This window comes from Oculina patagonica, chromosome 5 (assembly GCF_052425735.1).
Source record: "Oculina patagonica isolate OP01 chromosome 5, crgOcupat, whole genome shotgun sequence".
NCBI classification, from domain to species: Eukaryota; Metazoa; Cnidaria; class Anthozoa; order Scleractinia; family Oculinidae; genus Oculina; species Oculina patagonica.
Window position 1 is genome coordinate 1,518,316 of NC_135762.1, and position 25,512 is coordinate 1,543,827.

Consider the following 25,512-nt stretch of genomic DNA (forward strand, 5'->3'; position numbering starts at 1 on the left):
CAGTTCCTTTCGATATAAAGGGTCGCACTCGTTTAAGGGCGACTATAGCCGAACTGAGAGACTTTCTTGCAAATTTCCCCGGGGGGGGGGTACTCCCTATAACGGCCTATACGGGGAGGCTCCGCCCGAAAGGGGTACCTTTTTCAGGCTTCAGGTATATAAAAGGGTAGGTATTTCACGAGTTTAAGTATATGAAAGGGTATGGAAATCTGTCATTTGGCTATTTATAAGGGCCTTTAATTAAAATATTTAGAACAGACGCAATTTATGGCTGTATTATTTTAATTTATTAAGCGTTACATAAAAATGACGAGAAAACGTGCTATTTTAAGTCCACGCCATGACTCTTAGGTATATGAAAGGGGTACCTTTTTTTCAGTTAAAGGTATACGAAAGGGGTACAATTTCTGTCAAAAATGGTATATAAAAGGGTAAGGGGTTAGAACTTGGGGCGGAGCCTCCCCGTATAAAACTTTTTGGAGTAAATAATAAATAAATAAATCAACTTTGTTTTACGAGGGTTGCACGTAACAGTCTTCGACTGACAAATCTGTGGCCCTCGGATTCCCGATCGAATTGGAATTTAGAAGTGTTGGTTTTTGTGGAGGGAGGAAAACCGGAGAACCCGGAGAAAAACCCTCGGAGCAAGGACGAGAACCAACAACAAACTCAACCCACATATGGTACCTGGCCGGAATCGAACCCGGACCACATTGGTGGGAGGCGAGCGCTCTCACCACTGCGCCATCCCTGCTCCCCTAAGTACTCCCCGAGTACCCCCCCCGGGCAAATTTCTTCAACGTGTTTACACCAAGAGAGATGAGCATCAATGGTAAGACCCAAAGATTTTGTATGATCAACTCTCTCGACAATTTGGTCATCAATTTTGATTTCTACGTTGTCACATTGAACAGATAGTCTTGATGATGCGATGCCGTTAATTTGCGATGATTTTGCCGGTTAAAATTACATAAACAGTAGTTGTACTATTATCATTTATAATAAGTGTTACTTTTGTGTAATGTGGCGAATTCTAAGGAAATCTGGGAAGAAACATATTTTTGTTTTGAAAGAAACAATGCCAAGTCAGATTAAAGCTTAAATATTTGTCAAAAATGAATAGTTTCGTCCAATTTTCTTTTTGGAATCTGCTTTTCAACGGTCGCGTGGATCTCGCGTTCTCCCGCCCTCCCGCGCTTTCCCGCGCTGCTTTTCGCTTTTCAAACAAAGGGCGCTTTCCATTCGACCAAAAATTCGGGAAATTTCGGAACAAGTGCGAATGCTTCAGAAATTTCATTGGAAAGTTTCCAGAAAATCCGGAAAGTGATGACTTTCCGAAATGCGAACCATTCAACCGAAAATCCCGGAAATTCCAGGATCATAATCAAATGGAACTGAAAGTTCCCGGAAATTGTTTTTGAAAATTTGGGTCTACCTTGCGAGGTTGTCCTCTTTTCCGGAAATTTTGGAAAAAACTACCATTTTATACTCAATCCAAGTTCCTTCGACAGAAAATTTCGCGATTTGTGCAGCTGAAAGCAGCTATATGTGTTAAGAAAGCATTCTTGAAACTCCAAGTAAAAAAAATTAGGTTAACTCGTTGTTTTCGATTTCGTTGTTGTTTTGCAGGCGGCAGCAAAGAAATGTACAAATATTTATAACGCGCGTGCAGTTAATTACTTCTTGGGCTATTGCAGTGACAATCATTTTGTTAAAAGAAAATAATTTCAGTCAAACCAAATATTAGCAGATAATTATAAATAACCCTAACCCTAACACTAAAACCTAATTACCCTTTCAGTAACTAAAATTTGAGATAACAATGGAGTTTAGAGTGCAAACAGTATTTCTTTAAAATACAAATCACTAAGTTGTACATAATGGTGGAGTTTAAAAAAAAAGGAAACAATAGAATTAGCATAAAATTGTAAAATTTAGCATTACTGACATTTCACTCTACCATTTAACTGTTTTAAGCCCCCCTCTTAAAATAGCCTTGACCTCCTGTATGAAATAGCCTTGACCCCCCTTCTTTTTCCCTCCCCCCTCTGCATAAATAATGGCCGGTCTCTTAGTTAGAAATAATTTAAAACCAAGATTCATGACCTCGTTTGAAGCCCGTGAAACTGTAAGATTATGCAATGGACTTCTTTACTTGCTGTGAAGGGTAAATGTCCAAAAGTATCTAAAGTAGGTGATTTGACCAAATGATACTCCAAGTATTACATTGTAGTTCTTTTTGTAACACCCACTGAGTAATATGGGAAAGACTTAAGATGTAAAGATGGCATAAATTAAAAAGTTATGAATATTGGTTTGTTGTTCATGTCTTACCCCTTCCCCCCAAACTGCATACAGTCATTGCAGCTAAAATAACCTGGTTGCATGTCATAGATAACAATTTGCTTACACTTAATTGGTTCGCTTTTGTGTTATTTATTTATTTATTTATTTAAAAGATTCCCCATAAAAATAAATATTTACAATTAAAAATAATAAAATATATAATAACTACTAGTGGAAGGATTAAAGCAGGGGGAACTTAATTCCCATGTAAAAGCTGTTATCCAAGATAAAACTAAAATTTATAAATAGTGTTGTCCTGCAGGTTATTGTACCAAGACACATAGTACTGTGACTCTTTTTCAGAATCACATGAACAACTTGTGGCACAAAAATATCTTGAAATATAACACACTGAACTTTGCATGAAGCTGTGAAGAGGAGTGGGCTAAAATGAACTACCCCCACTAACTTGTACAAAACATAATGGTCAGCAGTCAGAATGAGATAAAAAAATCAAATTTTATTCTTATCAGTAAGTGAACACTGGTCTATGTCTTTTTGTTACTAATTAAAACACTTCATGAACTTGTTGGGCATTGAATTTATTTTCCATTAATGAAAACTTTCAAAGCTGTTTGATATTTGGTTTCCTGTCTTGTGTACATCATGATAATTACCCCAGTTCATCTTTCATAATTGTAAGGGCCTAATTCTTAGATAACCAGTTTTTTCAGTTTTCTCAGTTCAACCTGCAACCTAGTACTCTCAATAATTTTTACAGAGAAGTTCCTTAATTAAATAGCTCCCAGGTACTTTTAATTTCATTAAAAACCTTGGCAGGCTAGCGCTGTAACCTGCAACCTCTTTGACAGATCATGAGATATATAGAGGTTTGTCACTTGCTAACACATTTGGTCAGAAAATAAGGCCTGCCGTATCATTTTGTTAAAATTCAGTGATTGATTGAAAATAATGGGTTCCTGTACGAACTGAAGAGTGCATGGCATTCATTTAGTGTGAATGTAGGAGATTTATGACAACGAAGAGCATTAATATAAAAAAATTCAGGCCTATGTTGATCATTATCATAGTGATTTCATAAGATTGTAGGAATGCCTATTTTTTAAATTTTATGTTCTCGGGGCCTATATCGATTTTTCTTGAGCTATTAAGCTTCACTAATCACACAAAAACAAATGTAGTCCAAGATCATTTGTAAACAAAATTTATTTTAATGCTCGCCAATTATCAATACAATGTGCTTTGTCAACAACACAGGCAACCACTATGGTCTGAAAGACCTGAGATTGGAGCAGGGACCTCCCTTGCTTTGAAGCGACGATCGCCTCTGGATGTGCAAACAACACACGCAACTCACCGTTATTTCTGTGAACAAGTAGATCGAATTCAACGTAAACTTCTTCATCACTCGAAATCGAATCACTCGAGCTGCGGTCATCTTGTCCTGCTAACTCGACCTTTCCACTTCACAGGACAGCAAAAGGAAGTCCCTTTTCAATGAGCTATTTGGCATGATTTGGAGTTAGTCTCTCTTCGCAATATTCACCTCGACTCCTCACAACTGAAACCATTCGTACTATAGCAACCAATTCAAATCAGGACTTAAATCAAAACTGGTCGGTAACACTCAGAGAATATCCCGACCTAAATATACTGCTTCTAGAGCACGAACTTTCTACTAACACAAAAATATTGCTTCTCTCCACTGCAAAGTTCAAGGCTCGAAGAAGGGGTATGGCCGCCATTTTTTTTAAAGCAAGAACTCGACCCATACCTCATGCGACAACTTAGAAACGAGGCAATCTCCAAGATTTCTGGAGATTTTTGCAGGGAATTTTGCGTGACGACACTAAGAACGGCTGCGAGGGAGACTATTTGCAGCCTGCACCAGGGCCATTCGTCGGGGGGTACCACGCGGATAGCCCTGGGGACGAGGTTGCCCGCGACCTTAAGTGTCCGCCGTTTTCGGAAAGACCAGGGGTGGGGGGAGAGGGGGGGGGGTGCGATGGAAAGAACTGAATCATGCACAATAGCTCGTCCGCGTTGTTCGTCCTCTAACGGGAAATATTGATTGGAATAATGTGAGATCCTTGGCCTAAGTTGAATTGAAAGGCTGTTCCTTTCTTTGGTTGCCCACGTTTTCTACTAAACCGGTCACGGTGAGTTTAATTTTACTTATCATTCTCCTCGCAGCTGACTTCGAGCTCGAATTCGTACGTGACGCTTAGCAACTCATTGATCGGGCTTCATAACCTTCATAACAAGTGTATTTTATATTTATACTTAGTGATTATTCAGTTCATTTGTTAGTGTTACTACTACATCGATTTTCCAGAACACTGAATACTTTTTTAAATGAAACTGTCTCACAAAACAATTCTAAAGATTAAGTGGTAATTTGCACAATTGTGCAAGATTTGTATACATAAATTACATGTCGGGTTTCTAATTGCTATCAGATCACGAATATTTTTATTTTAGAATGTTAGCTTAGTATAGTATGCTCTGCAATATTTCAATGTTGTTTATTTTCTTAAATAGAAACCAGGATATCAGTTTAGTGATATGCGATCATCATTTTCGATAACTTTATTGATTTTTGGCGTCTGTTTGTTGGTGAGTAAATAATATATTAGGCTTGAATGTTAATAAGCTTAAGCTCGTTTAGAATTTTTAACTGTATTGACGAAACCACTTGTGACTTTAAGTTATGATGAGAACTTAGAAAGTGCCTGTGCAGCCCTCCACGGTTCTAATTTCATCCAGTAAATTAACAGGGGATGACTGCAGTTTTCTATTTGTATTTTTAGCCTGATAATGAAATTGTACTGATATTATGCACCTATCAATGTAAAGCCCGAGGGGGGGGGGGGGAGGTCGGGCAAGGGGTGGGGACTTTGACATTTTCTATAAAAAAAAGGTCAAAATCCCGACCCGGAAGCAATGAAAGGTGGTCAGATGTCCTTCAAACCTTGTTGCAGGGGATCATTTACGACCAAAATCCCTACCCTGGGGACCGACCTCACGATCAAATTCCCGTGGTTAGCCCTCCCCCCTCCCCCCTTGGGCTTAACATTGATAGGTGCATTAATAGAACAGGGAAAATGTAAATTTATTAATGTAACAGTCTCCTTTAGGCCTTTTCATATGAGCCAGGTTATACAGACTGGCCCAATTTACATTACATCTCCGCGCCGGTTTAAATGTGTCTTTCTGAAATGGGCAATACCGCTGGAAATTGTTGCCTGAAGGCTCCATTTATTCCTTTGGGTATAAGTTTCGGCAGCCACCGAAAACGTGTCGCACAACTTCGGTTTTATTCGTTTCTAAAAAGGTGAGATATTTTGGAAGAAGCCGCCCAAGTGACTTCAAAAGACGGAACAATAGCGCAATTAACCTACCTTGAGCGAAAGGAGTTGTGAACGTATCCTTTTGTTCTTGAAGTGTGATTGAACGTCAGATAACCACTGCAGACATTTTGTAGATTTAAGTTTTTCGCACTGTGTGTTTAGCTTTTATCTTTATATATTAGTAAAGAGCGTGTTGAGAGCTTTAAAAAGAGATCTTGAACGAGTTGTTTTGATCGTTGGAGGCGAAATTAGTTTTGTTTCCTCCGAGCGCGGAGCGGCGGTCTCAGTTTACAGAGTTAATTATGCGTAACCCTGCAGGTAGCCACATTCCGACGCGTGTTTTATGCCCAGATCACTTTGTATAAATTTAAACTCTTCGTTTTGTTGCTGAAATTTTATTCCAGCTTTCAAAGTGCACATAAAGCGATATATTAATCTAGGATTCACTTTAATTTAGTTTAACAAAGCAATTTAAGCTACCGTAAGTGAGTGCTTTGTTTTTGTAACCCACCATGTTTCTCCGGTGGTTTCTCCATCAGAAGATTCATCCATAGTCTTGCTGATTTTGCGGCATAACTAATAACGCAGCTATAACATACATATGCATGTACGATCGAGTTCTTATTCGCAATCTCTGTTGTAAATAAACAAAATCACAGCTGAAATTTTGCTGCGGCGGCGCGGCCGAATGGTTTCAATTGTCCGGAGCCGACCAATGGCGTGCCGTGTCTTGTTCAATGTCATTCACCTGAATGTCACTGTAGTCACGCAAAAATCATGGTCGGCGCGGCCAATCGATGAAAACCGACCAGATTTGAATCAAAGAAAATATTTTACACAAGGAAGAGTAAAAATTAAAGCCATAGAAACACACAAAAAAAGCCACTGAAGGACCAAATATCGACTTCGAAGTCGCGTTTCGACACTTTCCTGGCTTTGTTTATTAGCTTACACGTGGCAAACCCGACCGGCACAATAACATCGCTTTTCAATTATTTCCTTGAAAAAAAATATCTCAGAAACCAAGGCAAGTTTATAATGATTAAAGATGATTTCCAGTCCGTACTGCGCAGACTCAGGGTTTGTTTTCATTTTTGTTTTGAATTCGTTGAAACGTTACACTTCGGTGATAGCGTACATGAAGTTTTTTAGTTCGCCATTACGGATCGTTTCGTTCAAGAATTCACGATGAGCTAAAACGTCCGTTTGAAATACCGTCGAGCTTCTTTTACTCGTTATTATTGTTTTGCAAGGATATCTGGGGTTAATAATGAAGAAAAAGGTAAGTTTTGTCCCGGAATTTTTATTTTTGCTAGTAAACATTCTTCTGTTTGTGAGGCTCACAAACATTGCAGGCGGAGATTGCGCAGTACGGACTGGAAATCATCTTTAAAGAGTTCTGTTTTATTTCTAAGTGGTATTTCTTTTTAAACGATATTTCGCTTTGGTTGCATCGAAGATATTTACATGCGGTTAACAGAAATTATACCGGAGCTTGCTTTACGCCCGTACGTCCACTCCCGGCACTGGCTTTAAAAAAGTTTGCGGTTTTTAAGTTAATCAATCATTCCACGCATTAAACGACGCATAGAAAATAAAATCAGTGAAGCAGATTCCCAGGAGATTTTATTCAGTCTGTTAACAAAATAAATACATCTCACCTACATCAAAGACGTTGCGCTTTTCACGATCTTCGGAGGCATGCCGGCTTGTCGGCAAATAGATCGGAATGAATAAGCAATGAGTTGAAACAATAGCTTGAATATATGAATGCTTAATAACCTCAAAATTTGAGGTACACATTTAAACCGGCGCAGAGATGTAATGATGAAATCTCGCCTAGTACCCGACCTTACTATTCATTGCCTTAACCAACAAAAGTTAACTGCAAGCAAATCAGGGTGAAAATAAGACATGGATTGTGACATTTTACATCTGTTTTTCATTTTTTTTTTCTAGGATTTTTATGTATCCACTGAAATCTGCAGTGGAAAAGAGTATACTGTTGAAGATGCAGATGGAAAGTTTTTAAAATGTCAGCCTTGTGATAAATGCCACGAAGGGTATGGATTGCAACCAAAATGTGGCAGTACAGTTCAAAGCCCGGTGAATAACACTGATTGCAAACCATGCCGCAGTGGAACATTTTCCATCAAGTACGACTCTTCCCCGTGCTATCAATGTCAGAGATGTGCAAAACATGAGATTGTGACGTCAAACTGCAGTAGTCAGTCCAACACCAACTGCAGTGGAACTTGCGATAGTGGCTATTATTTCGCTAAGGATTCATCACATGCCTGCCACGAGTGCTCTTATTGTTGTTCAGACGAAAAAGATGAAGTACAGCCTGAGTGTGTCAGGCAAGGTCTTGAAGCAAGAAATCAACATTGCAGTCGGCGAGGGGATAAGAACTGTAGTCCAGAACAATCCACTAAAAAGACCACTGATAATCCAGAAAAAGAAGACAAATCTCTTGCTATAACTTTGGGTGTACTTGGTGGTGTGCTTCTTGTAGCTATCTTTATAATCTGTGAAATATTACGACGGAAAAGAAGAAGTCGCAGTGATGAGGGGCAGATCAGGGAACAAGCTAGGGAGCACGAGACTCCAATGATAAAAGTTGTTGGTGATGCAAAGGATGCGACAACTTCTACATGTGAGTTATATGTTATGGATAATTTTCCATGGTTTTGAGTGAACGAAGATAGGAAAAAATTCCACCCATGCCACCATAAATTACAGTACCGCTCAGAAATAAGCGTCCATCGTATACGCACCTTATAATAATAAATAATAATAATAATAAAGATTTATATAGCGCCATATCTCATGGCTCATGGCGCTTTTCAATAAAAATGTTGTTAAAAAGTGAAATTTACTTAAAAAAATTTTACATCAGTGATAAAAGGAAAAACTAACAAATAAAATAGCTAAGCTGTAAAAATGGAAATAGAAACTAAGAATCATTAAAAACCTTTAAATGAAAAACTAACTCATTAACTAACTAACTTAACTAATTAACTAAGTGACTAACTAACTGTCTAACTAAACTATCTAATTTACTGGTTAACTGTCTAACTAAACTATCTAATTTACTGGTTAACTTACTAACTAAAAGTCTAATTATAAAATTTGTTAAAAAGGTATGTCTTTATGCAAGTCTTAAAATCTGATAGCGAGCCGCTCTCTCTTATATAGTTTGGGAGAGAGTTCCATAGGCTAGGTGCTACAAAAGAGAAGCACCTTTATACGCACATATACACGCACATACGCATACGCAGTTACGCAGAGTGACGCACATAGGCAGATACGCAGATACGCAGATGCACATACGCAGTTTTTTGTTATTCATTGCTCTTGGTTTTCATTGTGTTGTATTGTTGGAGAAAACAAATGAAATATCTCTGCGAGAAAATTATAAAACAGCGCATGCGCATAAATAGGGCATTCTGTCAGTTTAACAAGGGTCATGTGAAAAGGGGGGCATGTGTTTGCTGTCTGCCATTGTTTGAATTTCCCTCCTGTGTACAGTTAGAATTTCACTTATTATTAAGCACTTAATATTTGACAGCATTGTAGTCTGAGATATTGATCTGAAGCTTTTTGAAATAACCCGAGGCTGGAAGACCAAACAGTCGGCTGGCCATTATGATATTATTATAATTATTAATATTTTAATTAGAAAATTAACGATAAAAAAGTAACTTGACGTTTCGATGACTTCATGTCATCATTATCAAAAGTGCAATGGAAAAAATTAACATACAGATATATATATAATATATATATAAAAATAGAAGCGGACTCGATACGCGTGAAACTTTTTGTTTAAATTTCAATACGCACTAATTATGCTTTACGACACAATGTTTTTATTCTTTTCACACTTCTGTTTTATCTGTATGTTAATTTTTTCCATTGCGCTTTTGATAATGATGACATATATAAAGTCATCAAAACGTCAAGTTACCTTTTTATCGTTAATTTTCTTATTTAAATGTGTTTCAAAATCTACTACAATTATTATTATTATTATTATTATTATTATTATTATTATTATTGTTATTGTTATTGCTACCCCTAGTAATAATTATTATAAATGTGTAGCCTCTAATAGAATAAAGGCGTGCACTATAACAGCATGTGTGAATCAATTTTTGCTCGTTTTTGTTTTTCTCAGTGCAAGAAAATGGAAATGTTGCCAATGGTCAAGACGCAGCAGCATTGTTAAACTCAAGTCCCTCTGGTCCTGCAGTAAACCCTTGCATTGCTAAACTTAATCCTGGCTATGATCAGTCCAATCCTGGCACTCCTCGTGTGTCACCTAATGTGACCCCTCATCACACTGATGATGAACTGGACGCAGTGTCTGATCCTCCTAATGTGAACAGGCATCGCGTAAAGCGGCAAAGAAGCCGTGGTAAGTATACATGTATGTATGTTGGGTTATAATTTAAGCATCATAGTTTTATATGGGTCAGTTTTGAAAGCAATCTGGCACCTGCATGGGGTCTGCCAGGTATTCTGTCATAAATCACTGCCAAAGAGTCATACAGCTCCCCCTATAAAGTCCCTCATTTCCCTTTGTTCATTGAGTGAGAAGCTGGTGGAAAGGAAAAAATGCCGCCTGAAAATTGGTGGCATCTCTGATCCCCCCACCCACCATATTCATGCCACCTTTTCTACCTCTCGCTTTTTTTTTTCACCTCCCGCTCGACAAACCTAATTGAAAAAAAAAGCTCCTAGTCTATAGGGGGGGCCCCCACTGTTAAAAACACCATCCATGCAGTGTCATGACAGATGTAATATTCATTCACAGGGCAAATAAAAATTGTGCAACAGCCTGAATCACAAAAACAGACAGAAGGTTTAAGGGTTGAATTCACATGTAAGTGTATGGTTCAGGAAAACTATGAAGTCGGGTATCAGTGGTTCAAAGATGGCATGGAACTTCAGGGACAAAACACTTGCAGTCTTGTCCTGAATTCTGTTGAGATGCGTGATTTCGGTTGCTACAGATGCCAAGTAACTCGCGTTGGCGATGAAAGTCAACCTGTAACATCAGACCCCGCATTTTTGGAGGTTGACCCTCGTGGTGGAATGAGTAAGTATTTTTGGTGTCGACGTGGGCGTGTGCAGTCAATCAGCAAATCAAACAACTTCCTGTCAAATTGAAGACCAATCCCTGTATTGGTCTTCAATTTGACAGGAAGTGGTTGTTTTACTAACTGACTCCACACGCCCACGTGGCAGAAAAAAATGCTGTTACAAAGAAATGTGGGCTACCGCCAATTTTTTCAAGGGCGTTTTTATTCCTCTGATTAGCAGTATCCTACCTCCCATGCGATAAGATCAATTATTTTATTGCCAAGTGATTTTGCTTCACTTGCTTTAATAACGGTACAGACCGCAAACTGAACAATCATAGTGCGGGAAAAGTCTTAGCCACACATAAGCCATGTAAAAAAACATCTTATAAACCTCATTACTGAACAAATAGCTTTTTATATGGCTCAGGGAAAGAAAAGAAAAAAAAAGCCGAGAAAGTAAAAATCTCGATATTAATAATATATGTACGTCCATAACTTATAGCGGCATAACCCGCTCTCAAAAAAGAAAACAAAGAAATAAATTAAGCATCTCCTTCCGTAAACACTTCTCACGGCTAATAATTATATTAAATAATTATAAGGTATGCTGTAAGAATGAAACATCATGTTTGATAAGTAAATAGGTGATTATCTTTATTATTTTTCCCCTAACTAAGTGTAAGAAAGTATTTTATTTTTCAGTGTAATAGTAGTATATGTAAAGGAGTGTGTAAATAAATTAATGATATGCAAGTAAATGTATGGAACTGTAAATAAGGAAGCGTATGTAACCGTCAGTGTAAGTGTATGTAAAATAATAATAAAAAAAACTTTCGTCATACACTTTTGATATCAGTTGTGTAGTATTTAACAATTTTTGTTATTATGTGCAGGACGTAAGTATCTACGGGAAGTCGACCTCAACATAAGAGATGAAATTGCCACTCATCTTGAAAACCAAAGCCACGTTCTTGGGGGATGGAGGAAATTAGCTGCTAAATACAAAATGGAGGATCACCTAATAGGAGGTTTGGCAAACGTGCGACAACCCGGACGAGAGGTTATGGAGTTTCTGCGGGCATCTAAACCAGACCTAACGGTTTACAGCTTCTGTAAGACACTTAAAGAAAAGGACATGAAGCGCTTTGATATTGTAAAAGTCTTAGAAGGCTACCTCTCGATTAAGAAAGAAAGCACATAATTTGAATATCCATATTCTGCTCTTGTACTCAAATTCCGTCTATTCAAACGAGGGGACGGCTGTACACAGGTTATTGCCCAGTTTCCATGTATTAATTTCCTCCACAAAATTCCATCCCTGGGTATTACAGTTGAGTAATGTTTCATGTAACCTCAGGTGCACGTGGTACAGAGGCATGTACAAAATAGCTTTAATTACATTTATATAATTCTAGGTATTTTTATTCTTACTGAAGCGTGTATATAGTTGTATAAATATACTTTTTAGACATTTTAAATAAGATGACGAAAGAGTTTAATGCTCGAGAGTTTTGTAACTATATTTTTTTATGTATTTGCATGACAAGTTCGATATTTCTGTTGTATGTAGTTAGAACAATATTTTAATACGAGATGACCTGTCTAAACACTAGTTTTAGACAGTTTACAATTAAAAGGACTTCAAGTCAGTTAACATTGCTTGGAAAAAGTGTGCACTGGCATGGAAAACAAATTGAGGTAATTTTACTCACTCAAGTCAAGTTATCGTAACTTAGATTTGATAGTACAAATATGTTTGAACATTGAGACAAATGCGAGGATTTTATATTTTGATTTATTAAGGAAATGCTTTAAATTTGTTAAGTGATAATATAAGTGACTCAATTTCACCCTTTTCATTTTAGGAGAAAGTGGTCTAGTGCTATGACTGTTATAATTAAAAAGTGATGGTTTCCATGGTAATGGTGGAGCAGTTTTCAATTGAATGTCGTAAACAAAAACCAAAATAATCACTCTAGCCAATCACAAAGGACGCAAACAATTCATTGAACCAATCAAAACTAGAAGCAAATACATGAAGCCGGCTCGAAGCGCGGGAAAACGTGTGTGAGTGAGTCACGATTGGTTTTGGTTTTACTTCATGCAGATTAGATGAGAAAGCGGCGCGAGATTTTTAAACCAGTCACTAAGCGTAGTAATGCAAATCCTAAGCAAATGCGAATTACTTTTGACACTCAATTGAAAACCGCTCCAGTGCCATTGTAATGATAGCCCTGCGATGGCAGACGCATTCTTTATAGGCTATGGTAATGGCAGCAACAAAACTAGAATAATGAAAATGAATTTTTCAACAATGACACGAGCATGGGACAAAGAAAAATTCTGAGTCCCCGACGGGAATCGAACCTATGGCCTCCCAGATACAGGTTGGGCGCTCTAACCAACTGAGCTACGAGAGACTCGTTGTGAGCTGGGTCATTTACTAGGTTAAAATGTGACACGCGTCCTGCATACTGCTAGGATCGGTATTTATGTGCCAATGATTTTGGTCCCTACCTTGCAACCCAGGGGCAGAAGTGAGATCGGCACCAACAATTTCGCCCGTTTTAGCAGCCTATGACAAGCTGCCCTAAGTCCCCGAGGGAGGAAGATTATAGGAAGAGTGTACTGAGAATTCATAGCTGGCGTCCATAACTTATATTCTGCAATTGATATTTTTAGTATTCAATCACGTTTCACGAACCATGTTGTGCATGTAGTTTTGACGAGATAAAACATGCTGGTGCTCAAAACCTATAGCAGGCAATGTCGTTCTTTCAGCGTAATGAAAATAGGGATCATGAATGGTCCTTCAGAAAGTCGCAGTGCTCACAAAATTAAGATTTTGCTCGAAATGCTGGCAAAATTTTAGTGGGTGCTCTGTACGTTGCTAGTGCTGGTACATTTCTACAAGTGAGCGCATGCTCGGTGTTTAGGGGAGGGTAGCTTTTTGAAAAGCGCTCGTTGCTCGCAAGGCTAATTTTTGTCAATTCTCGTGCTCGCAAAGAAAAACGCTGTGCTCGCAAAGACCATTTGATAAACTGTTCTGTGTTGATTTTACAAACGCCATGAAATATATAAGGATCAATTGCCGTTTGGTGTCTTCAGTTGTAAAAGGTGAACGAACAAACCTGTCTAGGAACTATTTTACGGTTTCCAAAATCATTACACAAACAGATACGGTAATTTACGAACATGACAATGAAAATAACAATGATGATTATGATTATAATGATAATAATAATACTAATAATAATAGTAATAATAATATTAATAATAACAAATGATAATAATTTACGATATTCCTTTCAAGGCGTCATCAAGTTTACAGAAGAATTTCAGTGAAATAAATACTTAGAATAATTAAGATTTAATCGTAGTCCAGGTTTCTTCTTACGTGTATTATTGATATAATTATATTTGTCCTGTTTAGTCCTTTGCGGTGCGTTTTCTTTTTCTTTTCTCCGTCAACATAATATTTTTAAAACAGCAATAACTGTAACCAGCGCCGGATATTTAGGTAAGTGGGGGCCCCTATCATGCAGACCCTTAACTAAGATTGGGTCCGCTCTCGAAAATAATTTTTCTCGGCCCGCCCCTCCCCTAGATTCGCCACTGGTGACTGCTATTTTGAAAAAATTTTCTGTGACCAATTTATTTTACAGGAGCTGAGATTCAGATGAAGTATTCCTTTGTGAAAACGAAATAAGCTTAAATTTTTGTCAGCCCAGAATCGTTTCCTTGTCTTCTTTATCTTTTGGCTAAAAATATCCTGGAAAGCTGCCGTTTTTTTACCGGTTACTTGATCCAATAAATGTTTGTCTACACTTGAAGCTCAACAAATGATTAATGAGCCCGGGGGACTCCTATAGCTTCCTATATGAAAGGGGTGGGGATGCATTGTCGGAAAGTTTGAAAAGAACTCCTAGAAGAGACCAATCTGGGTGTGGCTCCAGCTTCTCTTGACCCCTAAAAGATACCAAAAAAAACTAAGAATAGAATTTATATTTGACTATTTCTACGTGTGCAGCCCTTAATCACAGTGCTTATGAAGACCAGTATGGCTAAAAATATTGGCGTTTTGCCCAGAACACCCTAAGTGAGACCAAAAAACAGAAATTTACACCCCTACGCGAGACGACGAGCATCTCTGCCCCTGTCATATGCGAGACCCCTCCGGGCTCATGAACAAGTTTGAAGCCTTTGGATTTGGATTACCTGATGATGAAATATCTTTTGCATCATAAATGACATGGAATGACTTCAAGCAATCATGACTGGAGTTGGATAATTCTGTGACCAATTTATTTTATTTCTGCCCCTGTCATATGCGAGTCCCCTCCGGGCTCATGAACAAGTTTGAAGCCTTTGGATTTGGATTTAATACCTGATGAAATATCTTTTGCATCATAAATGACATGGAATGACTTCAAGCAATCATGACTGGAGTTGGATAATTCGGTAAAAATTCAAAAACGATCTGTGGTTAAAAATTTTAAGATTAAAACAAGCTTTTGACTTCAAGTCTGTAGTCTTTAAAGCTTGTTTTAATCTTTAAATTTTTAACCAGAGATTGCTTTTGAATAATATCTAGCAAAACATATACTAATATGCCAAGAAAATAAATCATTAATATATAGAGAGAAAGAAAAATTAAATAGGTACACTTGACTAGCTAGCTGTTCACAGCATTGCAAAAGGCCTGTAGTGTTTTTTTTTTTTTATTTAAAAAAAAAATAAGCTTCAAAACTGAATTACGCTTCGTCACCGAAGTCTACGCTGCCGAACGTAATTTACGCAAATGCTTTTTCCTGTTTCAGCAATGACCCAGAATGTATTGTACGTCATCTGTCTAATCTGGTGCACTGTACTAGCTACGAAACACTACGACGTGTAGCCAACAGCCCGGCGCGGGAAACAAATAGTTTACCGGCTTGCGCCTAATTCCAAAGTAAAACACATTAGTCTTCCATATAAAGATCAAAGAAATTACCACAATGGGATTCGGACCCGTGGCCTCCGAGTGGGGGTGTCTGTAGGCTCGAATTCCTTCACTTCCGCATACTTTGCGTGACGTGTGACGCGCGAGATATGGGGACGAATGGGCACTATTTATTGTGTCGCTGAATCTGCTTCACTGTTGCTTGACGATGTAGAAGGACCTGCAAACTCAGCTGAATTTGAGGGATTTGAACCGTAAACTGAATTGGAAAGGAAGGCTGGTCCTTCCTTCGTTATTCACCAGGTAAACTTAAGCGCATTTCACTTTGCATTTCACTTGGTGTTCGCGGGCATTTGGGCGCCATTATATTCTAGCTAGCGGCCGATAGTATTGTCACTTCTCGAAGAATAACGGATAGTTATATCATTATCACAAATTTTGATAAATAGCAGTCAATTGTAGAAGGTGTATTTGTCATGGGTTGAACCGTTAATGGTTTTATTTGGCGCATTAACTTTTACACCATGACTAAATATTTGCGGTTGACGTGCCGAAGGATTTGATGGCTATGATGGAATCTCTTTGCAAATTACTAACTTGACGCGCTTGACGTTTGATTTCTCTTCCAGCTTTTATGAGCTTATAGGCTGGTATGCAGCGAAAAGTTCTGTTTTGCTTATTGGTCGTTAGCGGCTCTTGGGTAAGTTAGCTTATTAATGGGGCACTAAATTTGTTTTTAATACTTTCAACTGTTGTTTGCGCTAGTAGTAGTTGTGTTTATTATTAAGACATCCAAAAACATTTTACATTTTAATTTATTTCTTACCAACCGATCCAATGTCAAAATTCGAAGATCGTATTCCTTTTTAAACCATTTGGTAAAATATACATGTCCATAACTTATACAACATGTAACTAATGGATCATGTTTAAGTTATTCCCCTAATCTGTTTGTACAGTCAACTCTTGGTATAGCGGACACGCTCGGGGCGTCGTTTAGTGTCCGTTATAGCGAGAGTCCGTAATAGCGGGAGTCATTTCCAGTCAAACCTCTTTCGCCGGGGATCTGGATTTTGTCCGTAATAGCGAGTGTCCGCAATAGCGGGGTGTCCGCAAGACGAGAGTTGACTGTATCATCTTGTCAAGACTGACGAATTAAAAGAAATTCGATCACATTGCTGGGTATAACACATGAATAATAATTGTTTTCCTTTTTTTTGCTAGGTGTCTGTACAATGCCAAGCAATCTGTAAGGCAGACCAGTATACCATTGTCGCATCAGATGGCAGCTTTTTGAGATGTTTAAATTGTGATACCTGCCATCCTGGTCATGGATTGAGTCCTCCATGTGGTAGAAGCATTCCAGATCCACCCAACATTAAATGTGAAGAATGCCTCTCAGAAACATTCTCTGACAAATACGACTCAGCTCCTTGTCACAGCTGTCAGCAATGTGCAGAACATGAAAAATTAACTGCACCATGCACAAGTACCTCAGACAGAATTTGTAACGGAACTTGTGAGAAGGGGTATTTCTTTGCAAACCCACATAATAACTGCGAGCAGTGCTCATACTGCTGTTTTGATGGACGAGATCAGGAGCAACCAGAATGTATCAAACAAGGTTTGAATGCTACGGGTAGACACTGCAGTGGCAGATTAGATAAGCAATGTGATCCTCCTCCAACAACAGTGGTGACAACCAAAGGAATGACTGTGACGCATTTGCCGCCAACAACACATCGGATTCCGTCAACCAACACTACTACCCCTGCTTTAGCCAATGTGATATCATCACCAACCTACCCTCCAACAAAACATCATTACTATACTGCTACAATAGTTGTGAGTGTGCTTTGCGGCCTATTGTTAGCAGCTCTTGTAGTTGGAACAATAATATTTCAGAGGAAGAGTCGGATATGGAGGCGAAAGAGGATAGAATTTAATCAACCCAGCATTCAGATAAATGCAGAAGACAGAAGCCCAAGTAAGTGGCTAATTAATTACTACGGTTCCATGTACAAATTGTATCATGCATAACTGAATCAGATATGTTTTTGTCCCTTTCAAGCCACATTGACCATATGGTGCAAACAAAAGTGTACAATACAATAGCTTTATTAACCAATCCCAAAGGGTTTGCATGATTAGTTTACATGGAATATTAACCAAAAGCAAAATTATAATCAAAAGGTCTCTTAGTCTGGCCCGTTCCTGGCTATTAATTGTCATCGCATCATTCCAGTCCTTTCAATTAGTATCATCAGTACATCATCTCCTTTTTTCCATTCTCGGCCATGTGTCTGTGGATTCAGTTTTCTCTTCTTCTCCAGCCAGGTGGTGCTCTCTTCAAAGAATTATGTCCAGAAGTCACTACCACCTTATGGTTCATACTCTGATAATTATTAAACTATAAATTTATTTCATGTCTATTTTCAGCACAAAGAAATCATGACAATTATGCTAGTCAAGGACCACAAAGTGTAGTTTACGTAACAGAACATCCCAGAATACAAGCATTACAGAATACAGGATATGCCCCCTCTACACCTTCTGCAACCCCCCAGCAGACGGATGATGAAGTGGAGGAGTTACCTGATGTTATTTCTGTGCGTAATAAGCGTCTTTTGAAACGACAAAGTAGCAGAGATGCTCAAAGCAGTGGTGAGTATTTATAGTGAACAGCAATAACTGTGACAATCCTTTTGGTCTTGAGAACAGCAGACACGTTAAGATTTTTAGAAAAAACAACAATTTTTTTAAGTTTCAAAGACATGTTTCGACAGAGCATCTGTCATCTTCAGTTGAATGGTTTACAAAGCACAGTGAGTTGAATAATAAGTAGAAGAAAATGCTAATTAAGACAAGTAGTAACAACAGAACGTGAAAATGTGTGAATTAGAAGGATAATTTTAGATTTACATGGTGTTATTGCTGATTGAGGGAAGGTAGTTACTTTTGAATATGGATAGCCTTCTTTATCTTAAGTTGAAAGCTGGTAGAGGCGTGATCTAAAATATGAAAGCAATCTATTGAACACAAGGAGCAACAACGTTCAGAATTCTGAAGGTGTTTGAAAATGTGGGAAGCCTTATCACTGGCTAAGTGCTCACGCATGCATGTGGCAAAATTGCGGGTGGTTTCGCCGACATAGTTTTATTTTTGCTATGATAATCTCTGAGTTAACTGCAACATATATACCAGTGTTAATTTTGCCAAATATAAGATAAATTATACCAAACAGAGTCAAGTTTGTTAACTTTCAAAAGCTTCCCGATAATAATAATAACACCGGTAACTATTATTATTGTGTCTAAAATGTTTCTTCAGCTGAGGGGATCGCGGAAGTGCCCCCTCTAGTTATTGTTGACACCTAACTAAGTTTGATTGGAAAAACCAACAACTTTGTCTCTTTAATGTTTCTCCTTTCAGCACCAAAGAAAGAGGGTGCTAATGAAAGCTTATTAGATCCTAAAGAACAGGCAGATGACGATGAAAATGTTAAAGGGCAAGAAAGAAGAGGTATGTTTAACTATGGGAATAGATCAATCAGGTGGAATAATAATAGTATTACATTCCGTAGTTCATATAGTGTGATCATCTAGCAGGGTGAGAGTAGTTCTGAAGAGAACTTTGACTGACATTTCAACAACCTTCTGATTATGAGTGAAAGTCATCTTCAGAGTCAAGAGAAAAGTTGTTGTCAGTCAATGAATGATGTTATAAGTCTGGTCCGTTGAAGCTGATGATGTTATTGGCTGTAAGACTTATGTAAAGTTTGTCAACAGTAATTGGTCAGTTCCAATCTGTCTATTGTTAGTCATTTTATAATTAAGTCGTTCTGTTTCCGGTCTGTCTGTCGGTTTTGTTTAAGTCATGAATGAGTCGTTTGTGAGGTGCCAGTAGATGTCAACATTTGTTGATAGGCATCTACATGTTCTACGTTTGTGTACCAGCTTTCCAGAGTCAGTCGTTGAAAATAGTTAGTACTGTAGGATAAGCATTCAGCAGAGTCCCAGTCCATGTCAAATTACCATTTACTAATTAAAGTATTATGTACAATGAGACCTTCCAATTAAGGGGGGTAGCTGTGTTGCAATGTCGCATGTTGCTGAGAAGCCATGTCACCTAGCCAACAGCTGTAAATGTCGCTGTCATTTTTCTGGTTTGTGTGTTGCTGTCGTATTGTGTCACTGTCGCGTTTCAGCACCGTAATGATGTCACTTGTTGCTGTTAAAATGTTCTTGTGTCACCGGTATTCAGGGTCATGTCGCTTGTCGCTTTTACCCCTTAGGAGGCCTCTACAATCTCAGGTCAAAACATTTCAAACTAGTTTGACTGTTATTTTCCTTTATTGAAGATTTGTTGCCGTAATCCTGAAAGAACAAATACAAATCAAACTTAAGTTTGAAATGATTTTGACCTGAAATTTATTTCAAACTACAACTTACATATATTTTAACTTTAAACAATTTATGTTTGGCCACTGCACGGTTTTGACCAGTTGGTGGATGTGCAAAACAAAAAATCCTTTTTTTATTTTTTTCTCACACACAATGACTCCCAGATGTCATTGATGTGTATGAAAAACATTTTCTGTTTATTTGTGCCTTGGCCCTGAACAGATAACAACCTTTTATTGATTTCACAATGAAGAAATACAACATGATAAAGTTTTGCATTAATTAAAATTACATGTACATATTTGTTACATACTTTTTACAATATACTTATCTGTTAAACTTTATTAGGCAGTGGACATGGTCATTCTAGGAAACGCAGTCTTGAAGCACTCAAAAGGAAATTTTCCTTATCTAGCTCTCTTGAAAAGGATGATTATCAGCCCTTAGGTGAAGAGGTACATGTATGCACAATGCAAATTAATCTGCAGTTATCATAAAAATGCATTCTACTTGACTTATCATAATTGGATGTACAGCAATATGATATTGCTTATGATATTGAACTGTACTATAATTTATATTATTTAAATTAAATTACCGGTATGTTAAGGTCATTGCCCTGAAATAGAACTGAACACAATTTTTTACTCAAACTTCACCTACTGGTTTATTACTTTAAGGGAACTTAAATTTTGAAATAAAAAAGGAAGGTCACCAGATTCGTTTAGGAGCGGGAAGACCTTCTATATTCCATATAATTCTTTTAAAATTCCTCTGCGAGTACTAGCAAAGTACACGTTTTTACCAATAATTTAATTTTTCAAACACAAGAATTGATCTGTTTTCATTTTACAGAAAGAATTTGATCGCTATACCCAAAATATGAGAAAAAATTGATAGGTCACCAGACTCGTTTACAAGAAAGCGACAATTTACTTCTCTCGCGGACTAATTAAAAGCCACATAGAAAAAAGCCGCCATTTTGTTTATGTGCACGCGCTCGCGCGGGCTTATTACACGTAACATTCTGCGCTGTAAGGATGCGCAATGCAATAGTTACAGGGCAATGACCTTAATTAAGGCCTGGCAATGAAATTGCTATTGACCAACACCAAATTTCTTAACCAAGAGAAAAGTTTATGAGAATTAATAAAATAATCTTTAATCTTATGTTGCTCTTTTAACATACATTTATTCTCCCTACTAATGTTATAAAAAAGAATATCATTGAGATAAGTCAGGAGAATTTGTATGCAGATTACTTACTGCCCACTACTGCCTACTGTCATGAAGGACAGCAACGAAGGGCTTCTGTTCCTGTCTTATTTAATAAAAAGAAAATAATTTATATTAATTGTTTTGGGGTGGGGTCAAATGAGGTAGCAAATTTAAGCCTTTTGATTGGGTAGGGGTTCCTCTACCCCAGACTTTTTCAACTCCCCCTTCCACTCCATCTTGGGCTAGTTGGTAAAGGCCCAATGTATGCCAGTCATAATTAACTACATGCATAAAGTATATGGGTACTCAATTTCTAATTTTGTTATTTTGTTTTTTTTAGGATCCAGATGAACCACCAGGTGAGCAGTTAAAAGGATGAATATTATTTTCCGCACATAATTTTAATTTGTACATTTATCTTCATGTCTGCCTTTGGAGTTTGGCATGTCCTCTTGGCCATGAATTATAATTGAATGTTTAGTGTTATAAAGTGGTTTGTGATCCGTACACCAGTGGTCAGTAGAGGGAGTGGAAAGAGAGCATCCAGAGAGCTTTCTTATAGAATCACTGTGACCGTAGTTTATTCCTGTAAAACCTTTACCGTACTCCTAAATTGCAGAAAAATAATTTAATAATATGTGATCAACATTTCATTTGTGGATACCTTTATTTAGGAAATGGTGAAGTTGGCTCAAAAATGCGTAGTGGCCCGACATCAAGTTTGAAAGCTGCATTAAAAAGAAAATTTTCCTCGTCTGAAAAGGAACAAGATTATCAGCAAGTTAGAAGAGAGGTAGGTTTACGTGTAGAAATATATTACTTGGCTGTATGTAATTTAGAAAAGTAATGTGTTTTCTGTTTAAATGTTTGTTAAAGCTTGAAGCAAATTTACCTCGAGTTGAACCTCACTGTGAGATCACCTCTCGTAAGTAACCACATACAGTAACCACATACATGTACCCCTACTTTAGTTTGGGCAGTCGCTTATGGGCAATAGACCATTTTCGTATTCTCGGTATTGGATTGGAACTAGCTTGCAATAGAGGCTAATGCGGGTAATCTTTTCAAATGCAAATTACGTGAAGCTCTTTTTAATGATATTCCCCCGCATTAGCCTCCATTGCAAGCTAGTTCCAGTCCAATACCGAAAATATGAAAATGGTCTATTACATTGTAGCTTCATAGGCATGCAAAGCGTGCAAATGGCTACAGCTGCATTGCTCTCTGGACTCATTGTGTGCCCAATGTGAAACTGGATATTACCATGCCTTACTTTTCTGCTCTGTGCATGGTCCAGTTGTACTGAATCATGTAGTCTGATTGGTAAAAGATATAGCCTGGGAGTGCAGAGCAAGCTGTTGCAAAGGCCATAAGCAGACTGGTGAAAAAAAAAATAATAAGAACAAAGTTATCAGCTCAGGAATATAATCAATACTGCAATCCACACAGCCCTTTGGATTGCATGTGTGGCTCTTCCACATCACGTACAGTTGAACCCTGTTAATTTACTCGGGTATTTCAAATTCCCCGCATTTTCGAACAAAAAGCTGTTTGCCCTTCAGTCATTTACTATCGGCTTTTTTGAACTCCCCCTATTTCGACTGTTTTTTGTTTTCCCTGACGGCTCAAAATAGCGGGGTCCAACTGTATTTGCAGAGATTGCTGTTGTATTTCTTTGTCTCATTTTAGGATCCAGAAGAAAGTCAGCGTGATAATTTTTTCACTACATGCACCGGTAAGTTATTTGTTGTTTTAAGTGAAATTTTACCTTTCTGACTGTGTGACACACATGTTATCAGTAATCTGTCAGATTGGAATCCACTGAGGGTGATATTAGATTGTCCAGTGCAAACTAAATACGGCACTGAGCATAGGTTACATGTTTGCCAAGGTTTAACGAAATAATTATAAAACCTAGAATCAAATTAAAATCAGTTCTTATAGTGTATTGAGCTAGCTAATATAATATTTACCAGGGCTCAAACAAAGTACCATCTGGATGTCCACGACAAATGGATTTTTCAGTTGGGCCAGTAAATTTTGATGCTCACTGTCCCGATGAGCAGGGGGCCAGCTAAGTTGTCTGCCGATTTAATCATAACAGAAGTAAACTAAAACAAGCATGCAACTGTTTATTCAAAGAGCATGCTAGAATTCAAGTACCGGTATGGATTGTGTTATTGCGGTTTTCAGTAGTATGCGAACTCTGAAATTAATCCTCATCTGATGGTTAAACCTTTTTGCTGCCATGAATCATCTTAGTGGACCTCTCGGGAAACAGAAGTGCGATTCAACCTAACCTGCGATCAGGCGTTTTTTTTTTCCTTGCAAAGTGGAAAGTAGCGAGGGAGGGCATGATCTCAGGTTAGGTTCAACCGGGTCAAAAGATCACGTCTCTGGATTGTGATTGGTAGATTTCGATCCATTTTGTTTGTTTCTGTTTTTCATGGTTTGTTTGCTGTCGCCATAATTATGATTGGCGGCAGCGATCATTAGTTGGATTTTGAATTTCAGAGTTCGCATATCACTGAAAACCACAATAATTAATTAGCGGAAATCAATTGATAACAAGAATAATTAAAAAAGCCTTTCAAGACCTGCATGATTTGGTGTAAAATGAAGTCTTGGATGACAGTAATGTTTTTGTTTTTTCTCAGAACCAAAGATTGAGGTAGAACCCATCCATCAGGAACAAAAAGAAGGATCAAAAGTGGAATTCAAGTGCAATGTCCAGGGAAAGAATAAAGTCTTCTATCAGTGGATCAAAGATGGTACGACGATGCCAGGTCAAAATGACTCCACTCTTGTCTTGAGTCATGTTGACCTGCAGGACTTTGGTTGCTATGTATGTCAAGTAAGCCTTGCTAATGGTGATTGCTTGAAATCATCTGCCGCAGAACTAGATGTTGTTTCTCGTGATGGAATGGGTAAGTATTGACTACCAGAGGTACTAAATAATCTCTTATTGAGGGTCTCAAAAGGGGTGGCCCGAGCCAGGGAGCCCTAAAATGTTCATTGTAGTGCCCAGAGCCCCATCATTTTACTGCTTAGGAGCTGGAGACCTTCGCTTCAGGGCGTGTATTCCCTAAGAATGTTGGCCACAGAGCCTGGAGCACTGTTTTGTAGTTGTTGTTATTGTTGTTGTTTTTGGGGAGGGGTGGGTAAAGCGTGGCCCTGGCCCCCAGTTTTTGGGAGCCTGGAGACCTGGGGACCTAAAGCCCTTGAGAACCCTGCTTATTCTTCTTTGTAGTAATGCATACACCTGTGTCCTTGGCTCACATAGCACCTTAATCGAACTAAAACTATTACAAGCTGGATACCTAGTACCAGAGCCTCTTTAGAAACCCTTTGGGTGCTGAACCCTGTGGTTGCCGATTCCCCGACAAATAAATATTTTTTCTTGTCATTTCCAGCCTACAGATGTCTTAGAGATGTAGATCCCAACACTCAAGGTAAGATAGAAACCCTTCTCACCAAGAAAATCCATGGACTTGGGGGCTGGAGGCAGGTTGCTTTCAAGTACGCGATGGACGAGCTTCATGTAGATTCGCTTGAGGGAAGTCAAGACCCAGGGAAAACCATAATTTCGTACCTTAAAGCAACCAACCCAGATTTGAAAGTCTACGAGTTTTGTAAGACGTTGAAAGAACACAACATACGGCGTTTTGATATTATCAAAGAATTACTTGGACATCTTTCTGTTCCAGCTCCAGAGAGGACCACATAATTTAGTACATTACACCGGGCACATAACACACTTTGTAAAATGTTCAAGGAATTGCGCGTGCGGCGATTGGTAAAAAGGGAATGTAAATCTGTGTTTGTAGTGGTCATGGTCAGTTCGAGAAAATCATAGCTCGATAAAGCACGTGGTTCACGACAACATAATTTCTTGAACGTTTTGTAAAGGAGGGTCCTCGTGCATTGTTGAGTTATGTGAGCATTACTGATTTTTTTAAGAACTCTCGAGAAGTGCAATAAGCACTCTGCTGCGCCTCGTGCTTCCCTATGCACGTCCCTCGTGTTCCGCGACAAACTTACCTTTTTCTTCATTATTAACGCCAGATATCCTTGCAGAACAAATAATAACGAGTAGAAGAACCTTGACGCTATTTCAAACCGACGTTTTAGCTCATCGGAACTTCTTGAACGAAACGAACTGTAATGGCGGACTAAAAAAACGTCATGTATGCTGTCACCGA

At 38.2% G+C, this 25,512-nt stretch overlaps 2 protein-coding genes across 5 annotated transcripts in view; both read left to right on the top strand.

The window, feature by feature from the left end:
- The first annotated feature begins 4,318 nt into the window (after positions 1 to 4,318).
- LOC144654706 (uncharacterized) overlaps positions 4,319 to 25,512 on the top strand; it is a 92,281-nt gene continuing 71,087 nt past the window's right edge. The window contains exons 1-6 of one of the 3 annotated variants that reach the window (XM_078514927.1): positions 4,319 to 4,466; positions 4,849 to 4,923; positions 7,617 to 8,313; positions 9,838 to 10,077; positions 10,477 to 10,761; positions 11,641 to 12,618. In XM_078514927.1, coding sequence (XP_078371053.1) covers positions 4,873 to 4,923; positions 7,617 to 8,313; positions 9,838 to 10,077; positions 10,477 to 10,761; positions 11,641 to 11,948 — 1,581 coding nt within the window. In that variant the 5' untranslated portion in view covers positions 4,319 to 4,466; positions 4,849 to 4,872 and the 3' untranslated portion in view covers positions 11,949 to 12,618. Of the gene's footprint in view, positions 4,467 to 4,848; positions 4,924 to 7,616; positions 8,314 to 9,837; positions 10,078 to 10,476; positions 10,762 to 11,640; positions 12,619 to 25,512 lie in introns of those variants that run through there. The other 2 variants (XM_078514928.1, XM_078514930.1) reach the window with 2 other exon arrangements.
- Positions 15,581 to 25,330, top strand: LOC144654699 (uncharacterized). Of its 2 annotated transcripts, none has more exons than XM_078514915.1 (11): positions 15,581 to 15,992; positions 16,319 to 16,389; positions 16,914 to 17,676; positions 18,129 to 18,353; positions 19,122 to 19,211; positions 20,441 to 20,547; positions 21,651 to 21,669; positions 21,985 to 22,103; positions 23,000 to 23,056; positions 23,976 to 24,237; positions 24,724 to 25,330. In XM_078514915.1, exons 2-11 carry the CDS (start codon positions 16,342 to 16,344, stop codon positions 25,035 to 25,037), a joined length of 2,004 nt encoding a protein of 667 aa, XP_078371041.1. In that variant the 5' UTR covers positions 15,581 to 15,992; positions 16,319 to 16,341; the 3' UTR covers positions 25,038 to 25,330. The 2 variants fall into 2 exon arrangements, with proteins under 2 accessions (XP_078371041.1, XP_078371042.1); XM_078514916.1 differs by having other exon boundaries at positions 23,000 to 23,045; positions 23,968 to 24,237.